Source organism: Gossypium hirsutum, chromosome D04 (genome assembly GCF_007990345.1).
Source record: "Gossypium hirsutum isolate 1008001.06 chromosome D04, Gossypium_hirsutum_v2.1, whole genome shotgun sequence".
Lineage (NCBI taxonomy): Eukaryota > Viridiplantae > Streptophyta > Magnoliopsida > Malvales > Malvaceae > Gossypium > Gossypium hirsutum.
This window is the reverse complement of record NC_053440.1, coordinates 55531680-55555866: the sequence shown is the minus strand read 5'-3', so window position 1 is coordinate 55555866 and position 24187 is coordinate 55531680. Positions and strand designations below refer to the sequence as shown.

At 33.5% G+C, this 24187-nt stretch overlaps 3 protein-coding genes across 10 annotated transcripts; 1 reads left to right on the top strand and 2 right to left on the bottom strand.

Annotated features, from left to right (window-relative positions):
• The first annotated feature begins 6590 nt into the window (after positions 1 to 6590).
• Positions 6591 to 10368, top strand: LOC107898539 (probable flavin-containing monooxygenase 1). Its single transcript, XM_016824031.2, has 5 exons — positions 6591 to 7043; positions 7893 to 8130; positions 8700 to 8875; positions 8986 to 9344; positions 9821 to 10368. The coding sequence occupies exons 1-5, from the start codon at positions 6606 to 6608 to the stop codon at positions 10161 to 10163; spliced, it is 1554 nt and encodes a 517-aa protein (XP_016679520.1). The 5' UTR covers positions 6591 to 6605; the 3' UTR covers positions 10164 to 10368.
• Positions 8535 to 15723, bottom strand: LOC107898538 (protein DETOXIFICATION 45, chloroplastic). Of its 8 annotated transcripts, none has more exons than XM_041090997.1 (16): positions 15615 to 15723; positions 14765 to 15157; positions 14217 to 14341; positions 13620 to 13763; positions 13333 to 13490; positions 13068 to 13203; positions 12256 to 12352; positions 12065 to 12165; positions 11736 to 11899; positions 11417 to 11488; positions 11198 to 11314; positions 10998 to 11093; positions 10783 to 10904; positions 10577 to 10629; positions 9893 to 9944; positions 8535 to 8879 (listed from the first exon to the last, which is right to left on the bottom strand). In XM_041090997.1, the coding sequence occupies exons 2-15, from the start codon at positions 15121 to 15123 to the stop codon at positions 9940 to 9942; spliced, it is 1749 nt and encodes a 582-aa protein (XP_040946931.1). In that variant the 5' UTR covers positions 15124 to 15157; positions 15615 to 15723; the 3' UTR covers positions 8535 to 8879; positions 9893 to 9939. The 8 variants fall into 8 exon arrangements, with proteins under 8 accessions (XP_040946931.1, XP_016679518.1, XP_016679513.1 ...); XM_016824029.2 differs by having other exon boundaries at positions 8535 to 9713; positions 15488 to 15716; XM_016824024.2 differs by having other exon boundaries at positions 8535 to 9354; positions 15488 to 15716.
• Positions 15724 to 17278: 1555 nt separating this feature from the next.
• On the bottom strand, positions 17279 to 22077 carry LOC107898540 (glycerol-3-phosphate acyltransferase 9). Its single transcript, XM_016824032.2, has 12 exons — positions 21847 to 22077; positions 21675 to 21732; positions 20703 to 20821; positions 20437 to 20536; positions 20076 to 20171; positions 19824 to 19920; positions 19055 to 19142; positions 18880 to 18976; positions 18713 to 18798; positions 18480 to 18599; positions 18270 to 18368; positions 17279 to 17564 (listed from the first exon to the last, which is right to left on the bottom strand). The coding sequence occupies exons 1-12, from the start codon at positions 21966 to 21968 to the stop codon at positions 17510 to 17512; spliced, it is 1137 nt and encodes a 378-aa protein (XP_016679521.1). The 5' UTR covers positions 21969 to 22077; the 3' UTR covers positions 17279 to 17509.
• Between the last annotated feature and the right edge of the window lie 2110 nt (positions 22078 to 24187).

The window sequence follows — 24187 nt, the reverse complement described above, 5'->3', positions numbered from 1 at the left end:
GTCTGTATCGCCTGCTCCATTTAAGTTATTACCGGATAGAGAATTACGTCGCAAACCAAAAGGTCGACCTTGCTCGAGTAGAATATGTAATAATATAGATATTCGGGAAAGAACGAACCAACAGAAGTTGTGTGGATGGTGTAGAAACCCAAGTCATACAATTCGATCATGTCCAAATCGAAACAATTGATAACTGCTGTAATGAAACTATGTTGCATTATTTCTATTGCCTTATTCAAAAGAACTTCTATTTTATTAAAAATATAAAAATAATTTACTATTAAAATATTAAAAACAATTTTTATTTTATTAAATGAAACAATAAAAAATAGTTTGTACAAATATATTAAAAAATTAATGTATGTGCTGGTCGAAATCAGTGCCACATGGGGGTTGTCGACGATTACGCACTAGATTCTTTCTTGATTCAGTTTTCGGTGGGGATTCTGGTTGCTCCGGCGATGGTTGTGGTTGCTCCGATAGGGGTTGTGGTTGTGGGTGTTAGAAGGATGACCCACCTTGATAAAATAAATGATACGGAGGTGTTTGCATCACCCTCGACAAAAGTGTTTGAATCCCATAAGGCGATGGGGATTGGTAATGAGATGAGCTCCCCAACGATGCCTCGTGCGATACCTTCTGCAACGGCGGCCTATATAGCATCGATTGAGTCGGAGTCATTGAGAAAGGAGATGCACCGGGCCATGCATTCCAACCTGGCATAGGGCTGAGAAAAGGAAACATATAAGGGTTAGAATACATATAAGGGCTAGGATACGCACCTGGCATAATCTGAAGAGGCTGTGGTATGGGTGTCGTCGATTAAGGTGTTGGGGCTGGTGATTGTGTGGGCACTGTTGATGGGCCGGTGCTGTCATCCCTTCTTCTTAGATTTAAAGTTCCCTGTTGTTCATTTTCGACATGAATTTACCGACGTCTCTGCTCTTCCGATAGCAAATATAGCTTACCATGGATCCTAAACCATGAAATGTAATCCAGCACGCGTGCTAACTCAGGAACGATGATCTATTCGCGAGTAGGTATATGATCATACCTATTTTCCCAAATTTTAATATATTCCAACTAGAATACCGACTAATTAGTATTCGATTACCGTAAGTCAATTTTGTGCTCATCATCGAGCACCTCAAGTGCCATGAAAATTAATTGTCAGAACCCTAATTGTCGTAACACTCTATACGTCTGGTGCATCTCAATGATAGCATAGTTGACCAATAGGACCTTAACATGCTAAATATTCGGATTTTGAAAGAATTCATTCAAAATACTGCCCGAATTTTCAGATCCTCATATGGTGTCCATTGAAACTATATGAATGTGATAAAAATATTAGTTATATACATAATACTAAATACTAAATATGAAACGACTATTTTATGTATATATATTTTGTTTAATACTTACTTGCGTTTCTGACTGTTGGTCTAATAGAAGTCGTATATCTTCAAGAACGGTAGGAATTTCAACATAACTCGCCGAATGGTTCCACCTAATTAAAAAAATAGCATACAATTATATTTTAAATCTATGTAATAATTATAAAATCTAATATAAAATTTACCTCGTTATGAGTGGAAATGTATACGGATGGTTCACTCAAGGACGTAAAAATGAAAAGTGAAACCGAGCCCATGACTGTAGTAGTGATAGCCAACTTCTGATTTTGGCTTTATTTGGTGGCGTCACCTGCACATCTCTCGGTATAATGTTGCCAACACGGCAGATCCCCAACTAAATTCGTCAGCTACTCTAAAATCAACCAGTTTCAATAGTCACCTCAGATGTACGAGGTTTTGTGACAAGTCATCTCAAGGATGTATGCGCGAGCATATCGTATTCTTTCTACTTCAGTCGAATCATTTCTCGGCTTCGGGAATGTGTCTCGTAACCAGCCCATCTCGATCCGACCTCCGTAAATATTATCTAGAATCACACCCAAAAAATCATAGCATACAACTTCCCAATCAGCAGATTAAATGACTCGGTGAGTGCGGACCCATCCACCGACAATCTCAATTGTAACTGCACGTCCTCCAAAGCGATGATACACTCTCCGCATGGAAGATGAAATGTATATGTCTCGGGTCTCCACCTCTCTATTAACGCGCTGATGTATTTTGGGTCAAACTTGCATCGTCGGTCTATAGTGGCCACATGCCAAAAACCCGCTTCCCTCAAATAATTTTCTATCAACGGTGATGGAGGACCAGACATATTACGAATATAACATTGTAACACCCGATCTACAGACTGTTATAAAAAATTATAAAATAAAAATTAGTTAAAATTACATAAATGAAAAAAATATTAAATAATATTCAAAAATTAAAATTCACCCTTACCATTTTCATTTTTCGACGGAGATATGTTTATGATTGAGACGAATTAATTCCCTGGCCATTGCTAACACGATCAAATATTTTTGAAATTATAAAAAAAAATACTAATTTAGAAAAAAAATTAAAGGAGATAATTAACTAAAGAGAGCTTTGAGAAATTTAAGAAGAAATTTAAGAGGTTTTTTGGAGAATTTTGAAGAAATATTGTGTGAAAAAAATAAGAGGGGTTTTATAGTTTTTTCTTTGACCGTTGGATCCCCTAATGGTAAAAAAATAGCCGTTGGGAAAAAAACACGGGCTAAATCGCGTCTTTGGGGGAGCGATTTTGCCGACACCATCCACGAGGTCGCGTTTTGTGCTGACATGGCAAAATCGCTCCCCTAGGGACGCATTTTGCTGAAATTTCACCAAAAAACGCTCCTACGTGGACGCGTTTTGCATTTTTTGGCCCTTTCCTGTAAATAATGAAAAATTTTGCCCATTTCCGTAAATAAAGTTGGAAATGGGCCTTTATTGGTAAAATGATCTTTATTATGTTTTAATAACAATAAGTCTTGGTATTAGTCATAGTATTTTATAAATCCATAATTAGATTAAAAAACAACATTTAAAATAATTTTATATTAATATATATATTCTCTAATTAAATTTAAATATTAAGTTGAATTGGATTTATATATATATTAATTTATCCAAGGTTGAAGTCCTTTTAATAGGAGTCGGGTTGTATTTTGCCTCCTTTACTTAGAAAATAGACAAATTAATCCTCGTACGTTAGATCAAAAAGTAAATTGATCATTCTGTTAAAATTTTCATCTATTTCTATTATTTGAAATTAGTACTTGTACATTAGCATAAGATACATATGACGTCATTATTTAGTTATTCCGTCAATTACGATAGTTTTAATAGTACAAATAAATGAAATTTTTAACAAAAAAAGACCTATTTGATCTTTAATTTAACTCACAGTGACTAATTTGTCCATTTTTAAATAAATGGGCAAAATATAATTTAACTCCTAGTACAAGGACTTCCTTTATATTTTACCTATCATCACCATATGCAATAAGCATCATTATAAGGGATCCATGTTAAGTTCTATCTCCATTATGGGACTAAAGGACTTCAAGACATATACTAAAACTTTACCCAATCTTTCATAGAGCTCTCCAAACTCGTAAAAATCTCACTAGTGGTTCTCAATACCACTATAGTGTGAATCATTTGTAATCTCCACCAAATCCTATATCAGTAAAAGGTGTTTATGAGTTAGATTGAGTTGAGTTTGGATTAGATTTATATAGACATTAAAATCATACAAATTTAGTTTAGTTTGACGTGACTTAAAATATGAATCTTAAGTTTTACTTAAATCCAATAATATGTGTAAATATTTAACTTAAGCTTCCCTATATTATTTTTTCCTAATAGTTGTGTTTAATTTTATATAATTTTCATTTATTGAATTTTCAAATTTATATAACTTAATATATTTGTTAATATTACAACCACGTAAGACATCCAAGTTGACATTTAAAATCCATTTGAACTGCTACATAGGAATACCGTTAGGGAGATAATGAAGCTTAATGGTAAAGTGACCACTTCGTAACAAAATGATAATGTAAGTGACTAAAACGTAACATTTCAAACATAAGTGATTAAAATATAATCTGAGAAAAATAAAAGTAACTATTTTTTTAGTTTACCTTATAAAGTATTATAAACTTAAAAATATGTCGGGCCGGGCTGAGTTTGGGCCTTGAATGTTCAAGCTTGAGCCCGACCTATATTTTTAAGGAGAGACGCAGGTTAAAACTTTAAAGACAATATTGTTAGAAAAGACAACCACGAATCCTAAACATGAATCGTAAAAATGTAATATCAGCACATATATTTCTAGATAATATTTTATTTCATAACTCATTACCTTTATATTTTATTCTATAAATATTTTGATCGTGCAATTCAAAGTTTGATTCGAAATTTTCTTTTACCAATTTTTTCTTTTCAATTTAATATCTTATTTCAGATCTTTTCAACTTTTCCCTAATAATTAAAAAAGAAGAAGAAAATGCTGGAAGTTCCAGCTTTGTTACAGCATGATAATTGAGATCCCATTATCTAGGAGATTTTATTTTTTAAAAAAATAAAAAAGATAATATATTTGATTATGGCCAGCCATGAGTCAAATTATTTTTGAAATATTTTTTCATTATAAAATTTTAAAATGGACAATTATTGAAGATTAAAATAATGTTTCATATCAATTTTATAGTATTTTATATAAAAAAATTTAACCATTATTTATTAAATCTATTTAGATGATTACAAATCCTTGACAGCTAGTACATTTATTTCATTATAAATTTAAACCAAGTCAAAGCAACTGTTTATACCATGAATTAGACTGAGTCATGTCACAGCTGGGGAGTTAGGTATAGTCTTAAGTGTTATATACATATAAAAAATATATAATTAAAGATTGAGAAAAAAAATTATGAGCTCAGTTAGATTATTATTTGACTTTTTACAGCTTCGTTAAAAAAAAAAAAGTTAAACTATTAAAATAATCACTTCTGTTTATTTCAGGTTACGTTTTAGTCACTTACGTTATCACGTTGTAACATTTTAGTCACTGAGCCGTTAATTTTCGTTAATGGTGTAACGGTAACCTGACATGGCACGTTAAGTCATCGTTTCAAACGAAAATTTTAGATTCAATGCTACAATCGGTCCCTATACTTTTTTCGTTCTGAACAATTTATTTATTTTTCTTTTATATTCTTTTAACTTTACTTTTTTTTGTTTGTCTTTATTTTCTATTCTACTTTTTCCTCTCTTTTTTTTTATTTCTTTTAACATTGTTTTTCTCTGTTTTCTATTTGTTAATACTAGTCCCACTTGAAATGTGGGCTTAAAATTTTATTAAAGCCCGTCTATATTTGCAAAAGACACACCCAAGCTCATTTTAGGCTCGTCCATATTTTTTTTAATTTTTTTAAGAATATTTATATTATTTTAATTTAATTTTTAATACTTTTATATGTTTTTTACTTATTGAAATTTTTTATTTAATTATCTTAACATTATTTTAATGTTTACATTGGAGTAGTATTATATTTAGTATACATTTATGTGTTATAAATTACACCATATATAAAAATAACATAATATAAAGTATTATAAACTTAAAACGGGTCGGGTCGGGTCGGGTCGGGCTCGAGCTTTGAATGTTCAAACCCGAGTCCAACCTATATTTTAAACGGGCTTAATTTTTTTACCCAACCCCCCCCCCAAATTTTGAGCGGACTTTTGGACCAAGAGGAATAACCTGACCTATGAACAAGTCTAGTTGAAATAATAAATTTGAGATGGTGAAAACTATGATGTTGTGGGTTTAAGTCAAATCGCGCCTATGTATTTTTTTACATTTTATATAAAAATATAAAAATACACAAATATCTTTAACAATATTTGTTGTTTTATAAAAATAATAGGTTTTTAATAATTTTACAATTGAGTTAGGACCAGATTGATAGGTGATATTAACTCAATTAAGCTCTTAAATAAATAAACTAGATTATGTCACATCCACAATGCAGATGAAAGAGGACACTTTATGTGAAGAAATTTTTTTAAGATTTATTCAATGACACGTATAGATGGACTGGTGAATAATTTGTATATAAATCTTATTAAATACAAGTTTAAAGTTAGAATACATGATTTTTAATTGTTTTATTTAAAGATTGTATAAAAGTATAAAATGACAAAAGTACCATCATACTAATATTAATTATTGATTAGAAAATATATATATATTTCAACTAAATTAGTACTTGATTATAGTGGCGGCGAAGCCAGGTGGCTGGCAATGGTCCGACCCCGCTAAAATGAAAAAAATTTCTTTTAGGCCATTTATAATTTATAAAATTTTAAATTAGTAATGGTAATATTGCACTTTAACCTTCCAAAAAATGATACAAATCTGATTTAATCCTTTAAAAATTATAAAGATATAAACTATTAAAATGGTGAAATTATATTTTTACTATCGTCAAAATATACAATTTAATTCCACCCAAAAAGATTTTCTGACTCTACTGCTACTCGATTAAGTTGTGACACCAACTCAATCAGAAATTTTATAATAAGAATGACTTATAAACTACTCTTATATAATAGATCTCTATATATAGAGGCAAAACACACGAGAACATATATCAACTAAAGATAGCAATGGACAGAAAGGTGGCCATTATTGGTGCTGGCATAAGTGGCCTTCTTGCTTGCAAATACACATTGTCAAAGGGTTTTCATCCAATAGTTTTTGAGTCCCAAAGCACTGTGGGAGGTGTTTGGACCAAAACCGTGGAGACCACAAAGCTCCAAACACCTAAACCAGTTTATCAATTCTCCGATTTCCCATGGCCGGAGTCGGTCTCGGAAGATTTTCCGGACGGACAGAAGGTATTTGATTATGTTAATGGGTATGCAAAGCATTTTGATTTGGTTAAGCACATCAAATTCAATACCAAAGTTGTTGGTATTGAATTTGAAGGTCCTAATGATGAAGAGATCCAAGCTTGGAGTTTATGGGGTTGTAATGGTGAGCCTTTTGGGTCTAAAGGGAAATGGAAGGTTGTTGTTGAAGATTTGGTAACTCTTTCCACTGAGGTATGTGTGAAATTTTGCTTATGGTAGTTTAATTTGAAGTAATTTGATTTTTATTTTTTATTTTTACAATAATCTTTATATCAGTCACATTGGGTCAGATTAAATTTAGAGTTGAGTCGGGTTGAATGTCTAAATAGAAAATAAGCTCTCCAAGTATTGTTTTCCCCTTTTATAAGATTTGAACTTAAGACTCAATGACGGAACGTCATAAAAGCCAAAGAGAGTCTTGTCACTCTAAAATTTTGAAAAGTTTTTGTTAATTTATTTAAAATTTTAATTAGCTCCTAATTTTTTTAAAAATTTTAATTAGACCTCCAAATTTTTTGAAAATTCTCACTAAGCTTTCCAAAATTTTAGAAGATTTTAATTAGATCCTCCATAATTTTTAAAAATTTTAATTAGGTCTTCCAAAACCTTTAATAGCATGTTTGGCCATGGCTAAGACTTTGTTTAAAGGGTAATAAACTCTTTACCACTCAATCCAATATATAGTCTCTACATGTTTATAATAGCAATAATTAATCCATTAACTATTTCTAATTAAATGCCAACGTAGATTTAATCTTTAAAACAATCTTTCTCATACCGAAACAATTTTCATGCCAGTCGAAAAACTTTCATATTAGCATCATTTTAGTACGAGTAATTAAGATTATTAACTATTTAAACTAACTAATGATTCTATAAGATTAAACAAATCAAACTGTATCAAAAACACAGATTAAACTCAAAATTTGAGAGACCAAAACCATAATTTTACCTTTATTCTTATGATCAACTGTAACTCACGGCCTTAAAAAATGGTATCCCATCTGTTTGAATAAAAAGCAGAACGAAATTTTATTGCAGATTTACAATGTGGACTTTGTAATCGTTTGTGTGGGGAGATTCAGTGGTTTGCCAAACATCCCAGAATTTCCCCCGAAAAAAGGCCCGGAAGCATTTGATGGTAAGGTAATACATTCAATGGAATATGCTGCCATGGATCATAAACAGGCTGCTGAATTCGTCAAAGGCAAACGAGTCATTGTTGTTGGGTTTCAAAAATCTGCACTCGACATTGCAGTGGAGTGTTCTGCTGCTAATGGTAAACATAATTTTAATTAACTGTTGGAAATTCATGCTTCTTTCTGACATGAAACCATGGAAATGTTTTGCTAGTTATGTTAACCGGAATAGACCTGAGTGTAGGCATTTATCTAACCAATTGAGTATATCAGTTGTTTTTAAATCGGATGAATCTAAAATGAGTTAAAATTGAGTATTAAAATTTTTGAATATTTTAGGTTTGATTTATTTTGAGGTTCGATCATTTGGGTTTTTGAAGTAGGCTATATTTGGTTTTTTATTCATATTTAGGTTATTGAGTTTGAATCTTTTAACACTCTCATGACACTATATCTGTGTCATATATAAGACTCATATTGCATTTACTTATCCGTATCCGTGGATTTGGGGGCAATGATAAAACATATTGCAATCTCAAAAGGATTCAAGTTTAAACTTTAGAGATGACATTGAAAATGACAACCACGAGCCCCGAACGTAGACCATAAAACGGGCATCAAGAATATAAAGAAAAAAATCATATGCAAATAAAATTTCTAACCATATTCAATGCCAATAAATTTCTTTTCAATATCAATGGATTTGCAGGAAAGGAAGATCCATGCACAGTTTTATACAGGACAGCTCACTGGAATGTCCCTGACTATCTTCCATGGGGATTTTCACTTGCACACATGTACCTTAGCCGTTTCTCCGAGCTTATGGTTCATAAGCCTGGTGAAGGGCTTCTCCTTTCCCTCTTAGCCACAATTCTCACACCGCTGGTACCTACATGTCCATATCCGTCACTCACAGTTTTTAACCAAATAACAATACCACTTCATTTTAGTTTCATATTTCTTTTTTCTGATTTCTTTTAATTCTTATTTGACAGAGATATGCATATTCAAAATTTGTTGAAAGTGATATTAAAAAGAAGCTTCGTTTGGAAAAACATGGGATGGTCCCAACACATAGCTTCCTCAAAGAAATCAGCTCATGTTTGATCTCAACTGTCCCTGAAAAATTCTATGACAAGGTTGAAAATGGAGAAATCAAATTGAAAAAGGCCCCAAGCTTTAGTTTCTGCAACAATGGCGTTTTGGTCGAAGGCGAGACCTCACCGATAGAAGCGGACCTTGTCATCTTGGCCACTGGATTCAAGGGTGAAAAAAAGCTCAAACACATTTTTATGTCTCGAACCTTCCAAGACTACATTACTGGATCCCCTGATGCAGCCCTTCCACTCTACAGGTCAGTTTATCTACAATAAACACGATATGACTTGACAATTTGGCGAGTCAGGTTGGTTTTCAGTCTAAAAAGATTGAATCAATTCAGGTTTCAAAAATTTCGAGTCATTTCAGTTCTGGGTTTGGGTCAATTTAGGGTTCAGATCATATGGGTTTTGAGGCTGAGGTTTTTTGACTTAGATCATTATAGGTTCAAATCACTTCTAGTTCGGGACATTTTGGTTTCATGTTGTTTCAGTTTGAGTCAGTTTGGGTTTGGGTCAACCAAACTGGATAATTTCAGGTTGTTGATTTTTTTTAGTCAAATCAGGTTTGGTTGGGTTCGAGTTGATCAGGTTAGAATTTCAGGTTTGGGTCAGAACTGATGGGCCTACACAATATAAAATGCGGAACCCTTTAAACACGGTCAAATAACACAAACACAACACGAGATGCACAGATTTTCTAGATATAAATGGAGTGGGATTTTTTGAGCAGGGAATGCATTCAACCAAGGATACCACAACTAGCAGTAATCGGATTCTCAGAGAGTATTTCAAATATATTTACCTCAGAGATGAGATGTAGATGGGTAGCAGAGCTTCTTGACGGCACGTTCAAGCTGCCAAGCATTAAAGACATGGAAATAAATATAAAAGAATGGGATGAATACTTGAAACAATACTCGGGTGGATACTATCGTAGAAAGTGCATTGGTGCTTTGCATATATGGTACAATGATCAACTGTGCAAAGATATGGCATGGAAACCAAGGAGAAAGAAAGGGTTTTTTGCAGAACTTTTTGAACCTTATGGCCCCATGGATTATGTCTCTAATTAAGCTGGTTCTTACCTTTGCATTGTACACAATCCAAATTCATCATCTTTATTGTGTGGTTTGTCCCTTATTTTCAATAAATGGGTTTCGGGTTAGCTACAAGATACTCAAACCATGTATGAAGGAAGCACAATGTAAGAATGTTGGGGTCTCTTATTGTGTGCAATAATAAGAAAAAGAAATATCAATACAATTTATTTTGCATTATATCTTATACGTTTTAGCTTGAAAATACTTAGTTGGAAAGACTAAAGTCGGCAAAATGTTCAGATTTTGTATTTTCATATCGTATCCAAAATTATCCAGTTTAAAAGACTAGCTTTTTTCCATTTATGCATCAGCAAAAGCAGAACAAAAGCAGTTCAAACAATGACAACCTTAGAACATTGGTTTCTATGAACATACACTAAACCCACCTCTCTCCAAGTCACTGTGAAGGAACCACCAAGGCCCGGTTTTTGATAGTGTTCTGTGAAAACAAACAAATAAACAAAGATGCATAAATATTAAAGAATACACTGGTACAAAAATTTGAAATTGGCAATGCTCCTTAAGTCTTTGGATTGAGCTTGGAGAAATGAACATAACTCATGACATACAAATTTGTGTTTGAAAATTTTACCTGACAAATCCTGCTGTCATTCGCAGAGCCATAAAGAGAGTTAGGCCCAACCAAACCCCTTGAAGACCGAGAACTTTTGGAGCAAAGAGCAAAAATGCAGAAGAGATGGCACTCAATAACATCTGGAGATTACATAAAGTATATGTTAGAAGAGGCAACATGTTCATTTTTATATCTAAAATTAAGGACACAAAAATTTCCAATAGGCATCTTACCATAGAACAAGCTGCATAAGGGAAGTCCGAGACACCGTAATGAAGACCATCAAATATAAATGCTAAAGCATTTATAGGTTGACTAGCACTAACGAACTATAATAATTTTTAGAAGAAACCGTTATAATTATCCAAGGACACCATAAATGTAGAAGCAAAAGAAAGGAGGAGCTTACTGGATGTTGGTTTTGAATACTTACCAGCACTCCAGTTTTAAGAATTCCCAGAACCTCAGCATCTTGGGTAAACAAGGGGACTAAATAACCAAAGGATACACCTAGGATTGCAGCCAACAAAACACCTGTGACAAACCCTATCTGTAAAGCCATGCGCATCAAGTTAGTGACTGGTATATCAAAAGCCAGATATCAATATAATGATAGGTGATGACAATTTTAGGAACATCCAGTAATGCTTGCCTTCAATACAAAGTTTGCAATTTCCTTCACAGTCTCTAGTTCGCCTTCAGATAGGTAACTTGCAATCAATGCCTAAAAACAAAGAATGTTAGAAAGAAGGGCAGCCTTATTCCTCATGATTCTAGGCCAGCTTAGAATGTCTTCACATGCAAAATAACAGTTTACAGTCTGTATGAGCACGTGTTTGTAACTATTACCAAGGAGCTGAATTTTAGGGGATCTAGTTTGTCATCTATTTATGCTCTCTCTCTCTGATCTCAATGATTGTTTTGGTTAAATTATAATAACTTAAAGAGAGACTCCAAGGAGAATTATGTACCTGAGCAGATGTTGCAAGTGCATCTGTTAGAAGCGATACAGCCAGCCATACTTGCATGCATATCTGATGCGCAGCCATAGGCAGTGAACCCTGACGAGCAGCCATAGAAGTCCCCAGTGTCATTGTTATTAGCACTGAAAGAGTTCGTCCGATAAGAAAGCCACCTGTAAAAACCATTTTCTGTAAGAAAAAATGTCATAAAAATCTATATCCATCCAAGAACATAAATGTCTAGACATCAGACCATAAATGGAAGGCTAAATCCATAATAACAAAATTGTTCTCCACATAACACAACCTTTTTTCTCGAAGCTAGTAAAAAAAATTACCAGATTTTATGTAGCTACCAAATTGCAATGCCCCCATCTTTGGGGGCAGTAATACAACTTTCTTGTTTAAATACCTAATCATCAGAAAGGCAACAATGTACCTGGTACAAGAAAATGTTGTAGTGTAATTTCCATGGAAACAAATCATTTAAGGGAAGAAGGAAATTAATTCCTGAAGCAGACATGCTTACTGAGATAAAACAGTGGAGAGAGCTGCCCCCGTCACACCCATTCGAAGGCCATACATAAATAAGGGGAAAAACAATATGGATGATAAATTACCAACACCTGCATTTGAAACAACCACATTAATTAGTCAAGTAAAGAAGAGAGATATTGAAAAAGTGAACCTAACACATTAACCATTAATTACTGGAAAACAGAAGTAATAAAGAACTTCTATGTGCTCTATAGATATCAAACTCCGCCCTTCTTTTATACCACTAATAGCGCTTCAATCTCCACAGTAAGCTGATACATTTTTTTGCCCCCTGGGGGGGGGGGGGAAGCCATTCCATGATGCATATTCAAGATTGGGCCAACCAGAATAGTTAAATACACAAGAGACATAGACCGTAACCAGTTTAAAATAATATAGACCAGAAGTGGTTTTATTCCAAGGGATAAAAGAGTAGTTGCAAATGAATGCATGTTAGGTTCTGATCTACTCCTTCCAACAACACCTAGAGAATGAAAAAAGAACCAAAAAAAGGAAGAAAAGGGCTAATTTCAAAAACTATTACACCTATAGTTTTGCATCCTCGCGTCAGGTTTGTAGATCATCACTTAAAATGTAAATGAATTTTACACACTTAAATGTTACTGATTATTGAAGGTCTATGCAGAAGCTTGCTATCAAAATTTCATTCTGCAGCTAAATGGTAAACAAAGCTTGTACACATAAATTACAATCCATGCATTCTATGGTATCCATTCAACAAAATGTGGACACAAACATAGATCATTCCGTGCACCACCCTTCAATGTCAAACAAAATACTTACCTAAACAAAAAACAGGAGTCTGTGTATCTTTGATCCCACGGAAAATTCCTTGAAGAGCCAAAGAGACTACCACAGCAGGAGCCCCAAGAGCTCTAAGTGAAAGAAATTGTTTTGCCGGAACATGCATATCTGATGTCTGTTAAGAGGAGGAAAACCAGAAAAGAAGCTTCCACATCAACAACTAGCAGTATTTCAACAAAGCAGAAGCAGGAGAAGGATGACTAAAAGATAAAGCAAAATAAATTTAAAATAAACCTAAACTTACTGAGGGTACTCCCATCAACTTAAGAAATAATCCAGAGCCAAGAGATAATGCCAATGCCTCAAAGATTCCAATCAAAATTGCTAGAAGTAAAGCAGTAGACACTGAGGATAATTGCTTTCTTTCAGCTACCCCATCAAGAGCCTTACCATTAGTACTCCCTAGAAAATGAGAATTCAAATAGTCAAAGATCAAGTCAAAATTTTCAATCATCTACATAAGTCTGGTGCCATAAGCTAGAGACAAGATTAACCAAAACCAGCATGCGACATCTATCACCAAAAATTCACCTGCTGACAAATTTTCAATTGCATTCCTTGAGATGTCCTCAGCAACAAAGGAAGTTGCAACGCTAAAGAGAGGAATATTGAACAACTTCGATACTACATTAAATATTGAAACAGAAACACCTGCAGAAGCCAATGCCACAGAACCTGCCCAAACAACAGAACAAATATCATAATAAATATATAAACCATTGATTTCAAAATTTTGAAGCCTGAAATTTTGTACTTTAGAAGCAGGTTCTATCAATTTTCAAAATTCCAATTACTTGAAACCACATTAAATCAGCATAAGCATACAAATTTATTTATTTGGAAATTGGGATTTGGTAACAAAATTAATTTTTGACGGAGCAGTGTGTTGCAATTTACAGCACAGATAAGAGTAATACACCCGTGGTTATAGAGAAGCATATCCTTCAGAGAACTGTAACTGTATTAAAAGATTAACAAAGAAATCACAACAAAAGAAACTCCAACTAAATTTTTAGTCTATTACCAAAGAATGAACATTGTTAGCATCAAATAATCAAACAAAGGAAAATAGAATTATTTTTAGCAAGTAAAGCAATGGAAGAAATTAAAATTAAAACTAGCTCATACTCAATCTTCCAATGTATGCTGTCTCCATCAGTTGTGCAAAGGGATCAATAGCTTGTCCAGCAATCGCAGGCAGAGAAAGCATAATAAGTTCCCTCTTGACATCCACAGACTTCACTTTCACCTCACTGCATATGGAAATTTTAAAGTTCATATTAGCACATAACAATTGGTAAAATGGAAGCCCAATTGTAAAGAACGAGGCAGAGGATGAAGCAATTACAGAGCATCGTGGTATTCAAACTATTTTTTAATTTAATAATATGACATAATGAATGATACATTATTTTACAAAGTCAACTACGTCTTTTCCACTATTGCTTAAAGTTCTATTTTACCATTCTGCTATAGATGGAAGAAAACATTGTATTACAGAAATCAATCACTCCAATTTTCATAGTCATTACACAAACCAACCCACATCAAAACTACATAGCATCTAAAGAAAGAACAGGTATACATATAAGTCTGTATGTATATAGATAGATACCATACAACTTTAATAACAAATAACTATGAAATAACTAAACAATAGGTCATAAAAATCTTACCGGACATTAACACTTCCAGTTGAACTTGATCTTAACAGGGCAGCATCATCTTTTTCATTCAACGTGAGTGTCTCCTTGACATCTTCCACACCGAAATCAGAGCTTAACTGATTTCGAAACACCGGAAAACGGGGATTCCTGTGTGCCACTAATGGTGACAACAATGAATTCCTATGTGCTGCAGATAGGTGGCAGCTTCGCACACCATCTATGTAGCCTAATTCCTTCCTAAATTTCCATATTTCGGATTGGTTTAATAAAGAATTAGAACCCGTAGACCTATTTATCTTGTTCCATTCCCTCTTTCTATTTGTCAATCCACTAGAAATTGTAGGAACTTTCAAACTTGTCAGTGTCATTGCCCAGAATTATCAGTTTTAGAGCCTATCCAATCTGAAAATTACATTGAAAAAATTAGATAATTATTTCAAAACAAAATTTCAGCTAAGCAACATACGAGTAAGTTACAAAAACAATCAAATTTGATGAAATAACACAAACATATAAAATTTAAAGAATTAAACAAATTTTTTAACTAAAAAAAATGAAGCAAAACAGAGGAAACCGCGAAAAATAACAGAATTTTACAATATATTTTCGTCATGCAATTACGAAAAATCAAGCTTCTTTACTAAGACAACAGACATCTGCCTAGAGATATTTTCTGTTTGGTTGTCGAGAAAAAGGAGGCAAACGAGTAATTACGTAAGAAAAAAAAATTACCTTTCTTGAAGAGCTGAATGAGTACCGAGTAGCGAATTGAGAAAGTGAAAGTTTTTTTTTTTCTAAGTTGTTAAAACCAAAGGGGAAAAAATAAAATAATAAAAATAATAATAATTAAGCGGTTTACCGTATCATCGCCATTGATAAACTACGGAAAGGTAGTTTCAAAGTTTCAACAAAAAACAAAGAGTAATTAATTAACACTTGGGAACTTGAAACTGAGAAGCCGAATCCGATACCCGTACTATGGGCGTGGATTTTAATCTATGGATTATTAGGCTTTCTTGGCCCATAATATTTGCACCCTCTAGCTTACAAGTAGGGTGGTTAAACTTTAGTTAAAACCAATATTTTTAGAATCGGACCGCTGATCGAACCGGTAAGACTATTGATTTATCAGTTTGATCGGTTCGATTAGTTTAATTGTTTTGATTAAAAATTTAAAACAATAAAAATAGTTCAACCGATTTTTTAGCCGATTCAATCGGTCTGTATTGATTCCTTATCCAACTGATTCAATATCATTTTTTAAACCGTTGCGGACCAATTCAAATATCATTAATTAAAACCAATGTCTTAAAAACTAGATTGGTGATTCAAACCAACCAAACTATTCATTTTTTATTCAATTAATTCAATCATCAGTCTAATAATAATTGAAAAATAAAAATTTATATATCGATCCAACTTATTGAACTATAGATTTTTTTTTCTTAGTTCACAGTTTCAAGCAACCTACTCAAAGCTCAGTTCTATCTCCTTGTCCGAACCAATATGCCAATGGATTCCCAATCAAACTAATTTAATCAGCCAGACCAATTCAATTCCAACAATATTGATTAAGATCGAATTTCTCAATTGAACAACCCTACTTAGAAATGTCCAAGGATAACTCCACCTTAGGTTCTCAAACTATGGTTTGAATACTAAATTGATCCAAAAACTTTAAATTGAGTCCTCAAAGTCAAAACATCAATTCCGAAATTGATTCATGAACAATTCCACTCTCGCCCTTATAAAAAAAATGAAAGTATCAATATTACCCTTTTAAATTTTATTGATATTGTATTTTTCATAACTCCTAAGACTAGAACTTCTTAAAATTTGAGTTTTATACTATAGCTTTGAAAATGTGCAATGCAATTAATTTCATTGTATTTCTTATCTGTTAATTCCTTTTTTTTTTAAGAAACAATTACATTTTATTTTGAAATTTTTTTAGATATCATTTAGTGTTAGAATTTGATCACTTATTGCATGAAAGTTCTCCCTCTATTAAAAATCAACTGTTGAATTCTTAGCTCGATTGGCGACTGGCATGGACATAATTGCTAATGTAGGAGGGTGTAAGTTTGAGTAGCTTAAAACACATTATCCTCCTATTTATTGTTTGGGAATCAAAACTTATAATAAAATTGTTTAAAAAATTATCATGTTATTTATTTGAGCAATTTTTTTTGTTTTATAATCAATATTATATATACAAATTTAAATCTATCCATAATTTATATTATACAAATTTTAACATTAATGAAATTGTAATAAAAGAGGTATAAGGTCAACTTTTTAGTGTTGAGTTATGCAAAGCTATCATTACCTAAAACATTACTCAAATTTTTTTAATAAAATCACACAAATTATTACAATATTAGTAATGTTTAATGCAGTTATACAAAACATTACCTAATTGAAATTATTTTCCATAAAAAATTCCAATAAAAAAAGATAATAAAGAGATTTTAATTATCCCAAAAAAGAAATCATCAAAATCTAATAATGACACTATTCAAATATAAGTATCAGTTTGTGTCATATTATTAGTTATAGTGTTCATACAATAACATCAAAACAGCAAAATTTTTAGTAACTTTGATTAATCAATCATCGATTTAACTGTGCCATTGAAAATTTTAAAAAACAAAAAATAGCCACAACAACAATACCAAGGACCAACCAGATGTTTAAAAACAAAAGATTAGAAGCTATCCTTACATGAACTGAACAAAATGTACATTGGTGCCATCATTTTTCTTCCAGTTCCAGTCCCCGAAGAACAGATTCGGCAAAACTTTGTTGTCTGCAAAGTGCAAAAATGAACTCATTTAGACTACTATTCGTGGTTCGGCAAACCCGAAACAATTCGGTTTGACCAAAAAAGGTCAACAACCTGAACTCAAACTAATAGGAACCTGAAATAACACAAACAAGTAGCTTGTAATGATCCAAACTTGAAGTGTCTAGAATTCGCGATACCTTTACTCAATAAAACTGAATGAATGCAAAAAGACCTGAACCCGAAATGGCTTGAAACCAAAGCAACCCAAACTTGAAATGACAAGAAACTGAAAATGACCCTAGCCCAAAACTGACCTGAACCGAAATTACTTCAAAATCTTAAAACACAAATTGACCCAATTGATCAGACCAAAAACTAACCCTATAGTCAACTAATGACTAATTTCCCCACGTTTATCAATTAAGGGCAACCACAGATCAACAATATTTCAATTTGATCTTACAATACACGAAATTTACGCAAAAATGATGTCCTAGCTTGAATAAGTCAGGACTAGAAGATCCTGTCATAAGGGAGGTTACCAGGGACAAGGAACCGAGCTGCAAGAATTCGGATAAATTATATAGGTGGTGATTTGTTAAAGCGTTGGACAAATAAGCTACTGAGAATGAGCTCACGGTTGCAGTTATCATTTAAGGAGTCAAAAGATACCGGATGCTATGACAACCGGAAAAACGGGATGAATTAGAAGAGGTTTGTTCTTACTTTCGCTCTCTATGCTTAGGGCTCGGGCGAGAATACTTCAAATATCCGTCCCATGGAACCTTTTTAAGACCTGCTCGAACAGAGATTATGTCTCTGATCCTGTATAGAAAATATCAACTGAATCAAAGCTATTGCTTCTCTAAGGAAGGCTTAAAAGGCATTAACTGAAGACCTTAATTACCGGTTTCAAAAATAAAGAACAGTACTTACCTCTCTGCAAACTCGATGGGTGTTTCTCCAGGCCTTAGATTTTGGGGCTCTAGGTACCAAACATCGCAAACAACAGCCCAGGATGTCATAAGCTGCAATAAATGCATTGTAAAGGACTGCCTGTCGGAAATGGAACTTTGGTAAGACATCACGGGTATCACAAACCACAAAATAAAGCATTAATAATGATAAAATATACAAGACACTGGAAGACTCAGGGATCGATAACTTACTTCCGGCTATTCCAAAAGGCATCAACAAAAATTTTATTGTACTTTATTGCAATCGGGCAAACAGTGCAACCAAGTTCGAATGCACCCTAACCAAGAAGTTAAAAAAAGTGAGAAGTATAAGAAAGAAACAACTTAAGCAGTTCTTCCGAAACTCTTAACAGCTATACCTTCTTGAACATAACGCTGTATTGATTGTTTACACATGTCCCTTCGGGAAATATGAGAAGAGGGTTATTGTCAGCTCCCTGACTATGCTCCCTTAACCTGAAATTAGGAAATTTATACAATCATGAGATGGAAAACATATTGATAAAGCATTTTCCCCACTCTGATTGTACTTACTTCCTTGTTACAATTTCACGATCTTTGGCCTCTGAACGGTTAAACCAAATACACCCTACACTCTCTAAAATAGTGCTCTGTAGCAGTCCTAAATGTAGAAAGAAGTCAAATAGTTATTTCATTCATTCAATATACACAAGGTATATAGGAACCTAATTATCACTCCTGCAATATCAAAATATACTTTTAAAGAAAGCAACAACAGTGGAGCCCCGGAATTGTGTTCTTTCAACTTGAAAAGATGATAAGTGACAACTTTTAAAGCATAACTATAAATTGTTCCACTTAAGTTATTCAACAAAACTACTGTTCATAATAGGTGTCATGAAAACTAAGAATCAAGGATATGCATTTCTCTGCCACTAACATTTGGAAAAAGTGCCTACTGTGAACAAGACCACAATTATCACGATAAAGTAAAGGTGTACTACGATATCTCTAAGAAATCTTGAAACTCGTATCAAACATAACATCAGAAAAGAGAGATATTTTCCAAAACAAAAAGCTATAGCTATATATTTCACAATATGGATTTCTATATGTAAACATAAAAAGGAATTCTATAATGTCAATAGTATAATATAAATAAGTTGGTTAACAGGCTGACACTGGCGAGTTTCAAAACCTTGCATGCAACCAAATGAAACAAAAATAGTCCAAGCATTCTAAGAAAAGCATGCAATATAAGTAATCAGATAATTGAAAACCCCCTACAATATTAAAATACATAAACATCATTCTTAAGTACGTCATTTTAACTACTACTTACCAACCCATCCAGGGTGCTTCTGCATAATGACAGCAAATGCAGTCATCTGTTCTAATATGATGAAATCAATCATAGAAGTATGATTGGCCACAAACACCTGTTCAATCCATGGAAGAACGCTCAGATATATTTCAGTTTGTAGAGACAGGTGGCATCGAAGGAGTACTAAAGAACCAGAAAGAATCTTAATGAAATTAAAATAAAAACGAAAATCTTTGTGATACAAATTGCAGAAAGAAGAGTCAGCTAAACCTGCTTGGGCCGCATGCTAGGCCGCGGTCCATGGTACTTAACAACTCCAGTCCAGGATGCAACAAAGAAGCTGCAGATTAGCTCCACCAACGCCCTCTGAGAAGAAAATATGATGAACTAAGTTTAAGCATAATCATTTAGATGGAAAATGCACTAGAATATAGGTAAGGAACAAGCTTGCTAGAAAAGTATAGGAAATCCCCTAAGAGAGCATGATACAATTTGCCAGTTTAGAACTTTAAACCTTTTCTTCCCTCGCAAGTAAGGTATATAAACCCACTACCACACAAAGATACACATATACCTAGACAAAAGAGAGAAAAATGAGCTGCACAAACTAGAAATAAGTAAAAGTTCGCACCTCCATCTTTTTCCGCAAGTTATCGTTCCCTTTGAGAAGAAAGTGCACAGGAATGAAGCATGACAGAAATATTATCCATCCTATTGTCAAAATTAAAGCCCTGCAGATTGAACAGCATAACAGAAACTCAGAACCAATGCAAGCATTTCAACATACCATACAGTATCTAACCTACCTCTAAAACAGACATAAGCAAAGTTCATTCAAACAAACACCGTCATGCATTAAACAATTCAATGTTACTTTTGGAAAGTAGAATGGCTAACCTCATAGGGAACAAAATCAAGTACCGAAATACCACACCACAACACCAGAGAGGAAAAAGATACACATTCCAGTTCCACGGTTCCGGGGGATTCGACTTAAAACACCGTGTGAAAGAATCCTGCTCGTCAAGTGCACAGCTACAATCAGTTAAATATTGAAAAACTTCCACTAGATACTTCAACTCAAGCTCAAAACTTTAGGGTAAAAAAGAATGCACCAATCATGTTTCTTTTATAAAAAAATCAATAGATAATTCAAATTAGTATATACAAAAAATAGAACAATAAAAACATATAAATCCTCATAATCCACAGACCAGCAATATACTAACACTTCCTAGGGCTCTCACTCCAGCATCATGCCCATAAACCAGTATTATCCTCGTTAGATGCCCATTGGCTCCTCAAGGCTTTGTCAGCCCCAAGGTATACCTCCTCATGTTCAAACCCAGGACCTCCCATATATGAGTTCTTTTCGCAACACTCATACCATTTGGTCTAGCTAAAAACATCATTTTATTTCACAACCCACCAAGCAGCAAGGTAGTACCACTTCCTAGGCCAAGTCCTATCCGTAGGCCAGTATTATCCTCTTTGTATACCTCATGAACTCTTTGCAACACTGGGTACATTTGGTCTTACAATGGAAGGTCATAACTCATGAGTTCAAACATGGGAGGCACATCTTCACCAACACATTTACCATTTGGTCTTATAACAAAAGGTCCTGAACTCCAAGACGGGAGCCTTGACAAGCTGTTAAGCATCCAAAGAGGGCAACAGCCGCTTATGGGCATGACATGACTCAGGATAGTGTTAGTATCTAGCCGGAGGATAAACACAATAAATTATTGTGTTTTTGGGTTTTTTTGCTAACATTAAGCTATTGGCATTTGCTTTCATCAAATATTTTCCAAAGAAAACATGCAGGAATCTTACAACGAATTAGTGATTCAGAGAAAGAGAGCTTACATCAACAATAGCACCAGCAGCTTCAGTTAAAGCGGGAGAAATATCAAGCAAATCCCGCCTAAAAAACCCATTTTCAAAATTAATCATAATCAATAAACTAATCAAATTAACTAATTTTTAAGCCAAATTGAAAAAAAAAAGGAAATAAATAAGAGGGGAAATGAAAAATTACAGGCGAAGCTTGCCATGTGGTTCTTGAATGGAAGATCCAGAAGGGAGATAATCTTCGATGTTGGGTCGATCCAAATCCAATTCGGAACTCGATGATTTCAACTTCCCTTCACTACTGTTCATCCTTCTTCAATGTTGGGTCCGATTTCCTTTGGCTATTAGTTGATTTTCAGCTTCCCTTCACCGTGCTTTCGGTTTTTTCCCTTTCTTTATACCGATAAATCAAAAATAGCTTTTTTGTTAAATTCTGATTTCAGACCTTGAACTTTGATAAATTTTGAGATTTAGTCTATAAACTTGAAAATTTAAAATTTAAACCCTCTTACCTTTCCGATTTTATAATTGTAGTTCAATCACTAAAATTATTAATATTTTCATTCAAAATTGATTGATATGATATATTGATTAGGTTGTTTTATGTTATGTGATTTATGATCGATAAAAAATTGTTAAATTTTTTTTATAAAAAGTATTAAAAATGTTAATGATTGAGTTATTATTTTTAAATTGAAAAATAAAACAATTGAATTTTTAAAATATTTTAGTATATAAACTTTTTTTAAATATAGGAATTGATAGCAAATTTTAGGATGTGTTTTATGTTTTTCTCTCCAAAATTGTTTTATTTTGTGTTGGGTGTTGCAAATTTGAAGAGAAAATTTATTTGTGTTTGTGTTTGAGGTAGACATTGCGATAGTTTTAAGGTATATTTGAGTTCACGATGATGCGATAACTCTCGAAGACTTACATATTTCATCTATTGTGTCGAGACGGAACCATCACTTTAGAACCCAATTGTATTGCAACTCAGACTCCAATCACAGTGTTTATATGGTTACAGGTTAAAGTATAACTAGGACTCCTAGTTGACGGTGGTTATGCCGTCACGAGTTCAAGTTTTATGATACTAGAAGATGATGTTTTATAAACCTTATACATAAGTTTCAAACTATAAACATAAGGAAAAACAAAGGGTCTTTCCAATAGAATCAACTTATTCTTTTTCTTCATCTCTACCAAAACAATATCATTAACCTCATTGTTCAAAACCTGTGACAACATTAGAGTTAAGAGTACTTTCAAGGAGGAGTGACTATGACGCTGGAGAAAAAGCTAAAATTTAAGTCAGGACAGCTGAGATTGTAGTTATTAATAAGTTTTTTAATCACAACAATTGTTGCCTCCCTGAGTCATGTTTCAGCTTTTCTCCAGCATCACAATCACTCATTCCCTTAAAAGTCCTATTGCCCCTAACTCTGTCACAAGTTTCGGACAATGAGATTAAGGATAATACTTTGGTGGAGATGGGCAAAAAGAATTAGTTGATTATATAGGAAAGCTTCTTTATTTTTCCCTATGATTATGGCCTCAAACTTATGTATGAGGTTTATAAAGCATCCTCATCCGGTGGCATTAAACTTGAACTCGTGACTGCATAACCACCGCCAATTAGGGGCTCGAGTTATACTTAAACCCATGATCACATAACCACCATCAATTGAGAGCTCTAGTTATACTTCAACTCGTGATCGTATAACCACTCTGAACTTAGAGCCTAAGTTGCAATGCAACGAGCTTCTATGGTGATGGTTTGCTCCCCACACAACAGATGAAATATGTGGCTCTCCGAGCGCCACTGCATTACCGTGAACTCAAAAATACCCTAAAACTATGGGAATGTCTCCCTCAAACACAAACACAAATAAATCTCTCTCTAAAAATTTCAGCACTAAAAAAACAATTTAGAATATAATTTTTTATTTTATAAGAGAGGTGGGTGAGAAAGTTGATGGAGTAGGGGGAGCAAAACCCCCTTTATATAGGTAACTAGAAGGAAAATTAAAGAAAAAAACAAATGATGTGGGAGCCCATGACCGTCTGGGATTCCTTCAATGTTTGAAAATTATCTCGGGATTTTCGGCCTGTGAAATTTTTTCACAGGTTAGGGTTGGGGTTGAAAATGTAAGGGAAGAAAATGCCTCCTTGTTTGGCACATTGACGTGCCAAATATTGTGATTGGCCAAAAATCTGACCAGGATGTATTCTTGAATTCTTAGATCAGAATATGGCATCCATTCAAACTACAACACAAAATTATAAATTTTATTACGTACTTAATATTAAATTTCAAATTCTTATGTAAAAATCATATAATTCAAAAATTCAAAAACTAACATCAGCTTCCAATCGTTAATTTATCAATAGTCGAATATCTTCGAGTTCGTTCGTTATACTCACATGACTCGCTCCATTGTTTCACCTATTCAAATAATATGTTATTTCAGAAATACATAAGGGGCATTAACTTGAGGACGTAAAAATGGTAGTCGGTACCATGCCCA

What these genes read in the sequence shown, in the direction of transcription:
- LOC107898539 (XM_016824031.2), top strand. Translation starts at nt 6,606, where the DNA reads ATGGACAGAAAGGTGGCCATTATTGGTGCTGGCATAAGTGGCCTTCTT. An exon ending in GGAGTGTTCTGCTGCTAATG is followed by an intron (nt 8,131 to 8,699) that starts GTAAACATAATT and finishes ATGGATTTGCAG; the next exon opens with GAAAGGAAGATCCATGCACA. An exon ending in CCACAATTCTCACACCGCTG is followed by an intron (nt 8,876 to 8,985) that starts GTACCTACATGT and finishes CTTATTTGACAG; the next exon opens with AGATATGCATATTCAAAATT.
- LOC107898538 (XM_041090997.1), bottom strand. Translation starts at nt 15,123, where the DNA reads ATGACACTGACAAGTTTGAAAGTTCCTACAATTTCTAGTGGATTGACA. An exon ending in AGTTGATGGGAGTACCCTCA is followed by an intron (nt 13,204 to 13,332) that starts GTAAGTTTAGGT and finishes TCCTCTTAACAG; the next exon opens with ACATCAGATATGCATGTTCC. An exon ending in CACTTGCAACATCTGCTCAG is followed by an intron (nt 11,489 to 11,735) that starts GTACATAATTCT and finishes CTTTGTTTTTAG; the next exon opens with GCATTGATTGCAAGTTACCT.
- LOC107898540 (XM_016824032.2), bottom strand. Translation starts at nt 21,968, where the DNA reads ATGAACAGTAGTGAAGGGAAGTTGAAATCATCGAGTTCCGAATTGGAT. An exon ending in CTAGCATGCGGCCCAAGCAG is followed by an intron (nt 19,921 to 20,075) that starts GTTTAGCTGACT and finishes TGGATTGAACAG; the next exon opens with GTGTTTGTGGCCAATCATAC. An exon ending in GCCTTTTGGAATAGCCGGAA is followed by an intron (nt 18,600 to 18,712) that starts GTAAGTTATCGA and finishes CATTTCCGACAG; the next exon opens with GCAGTCCTTTACAATGCATT.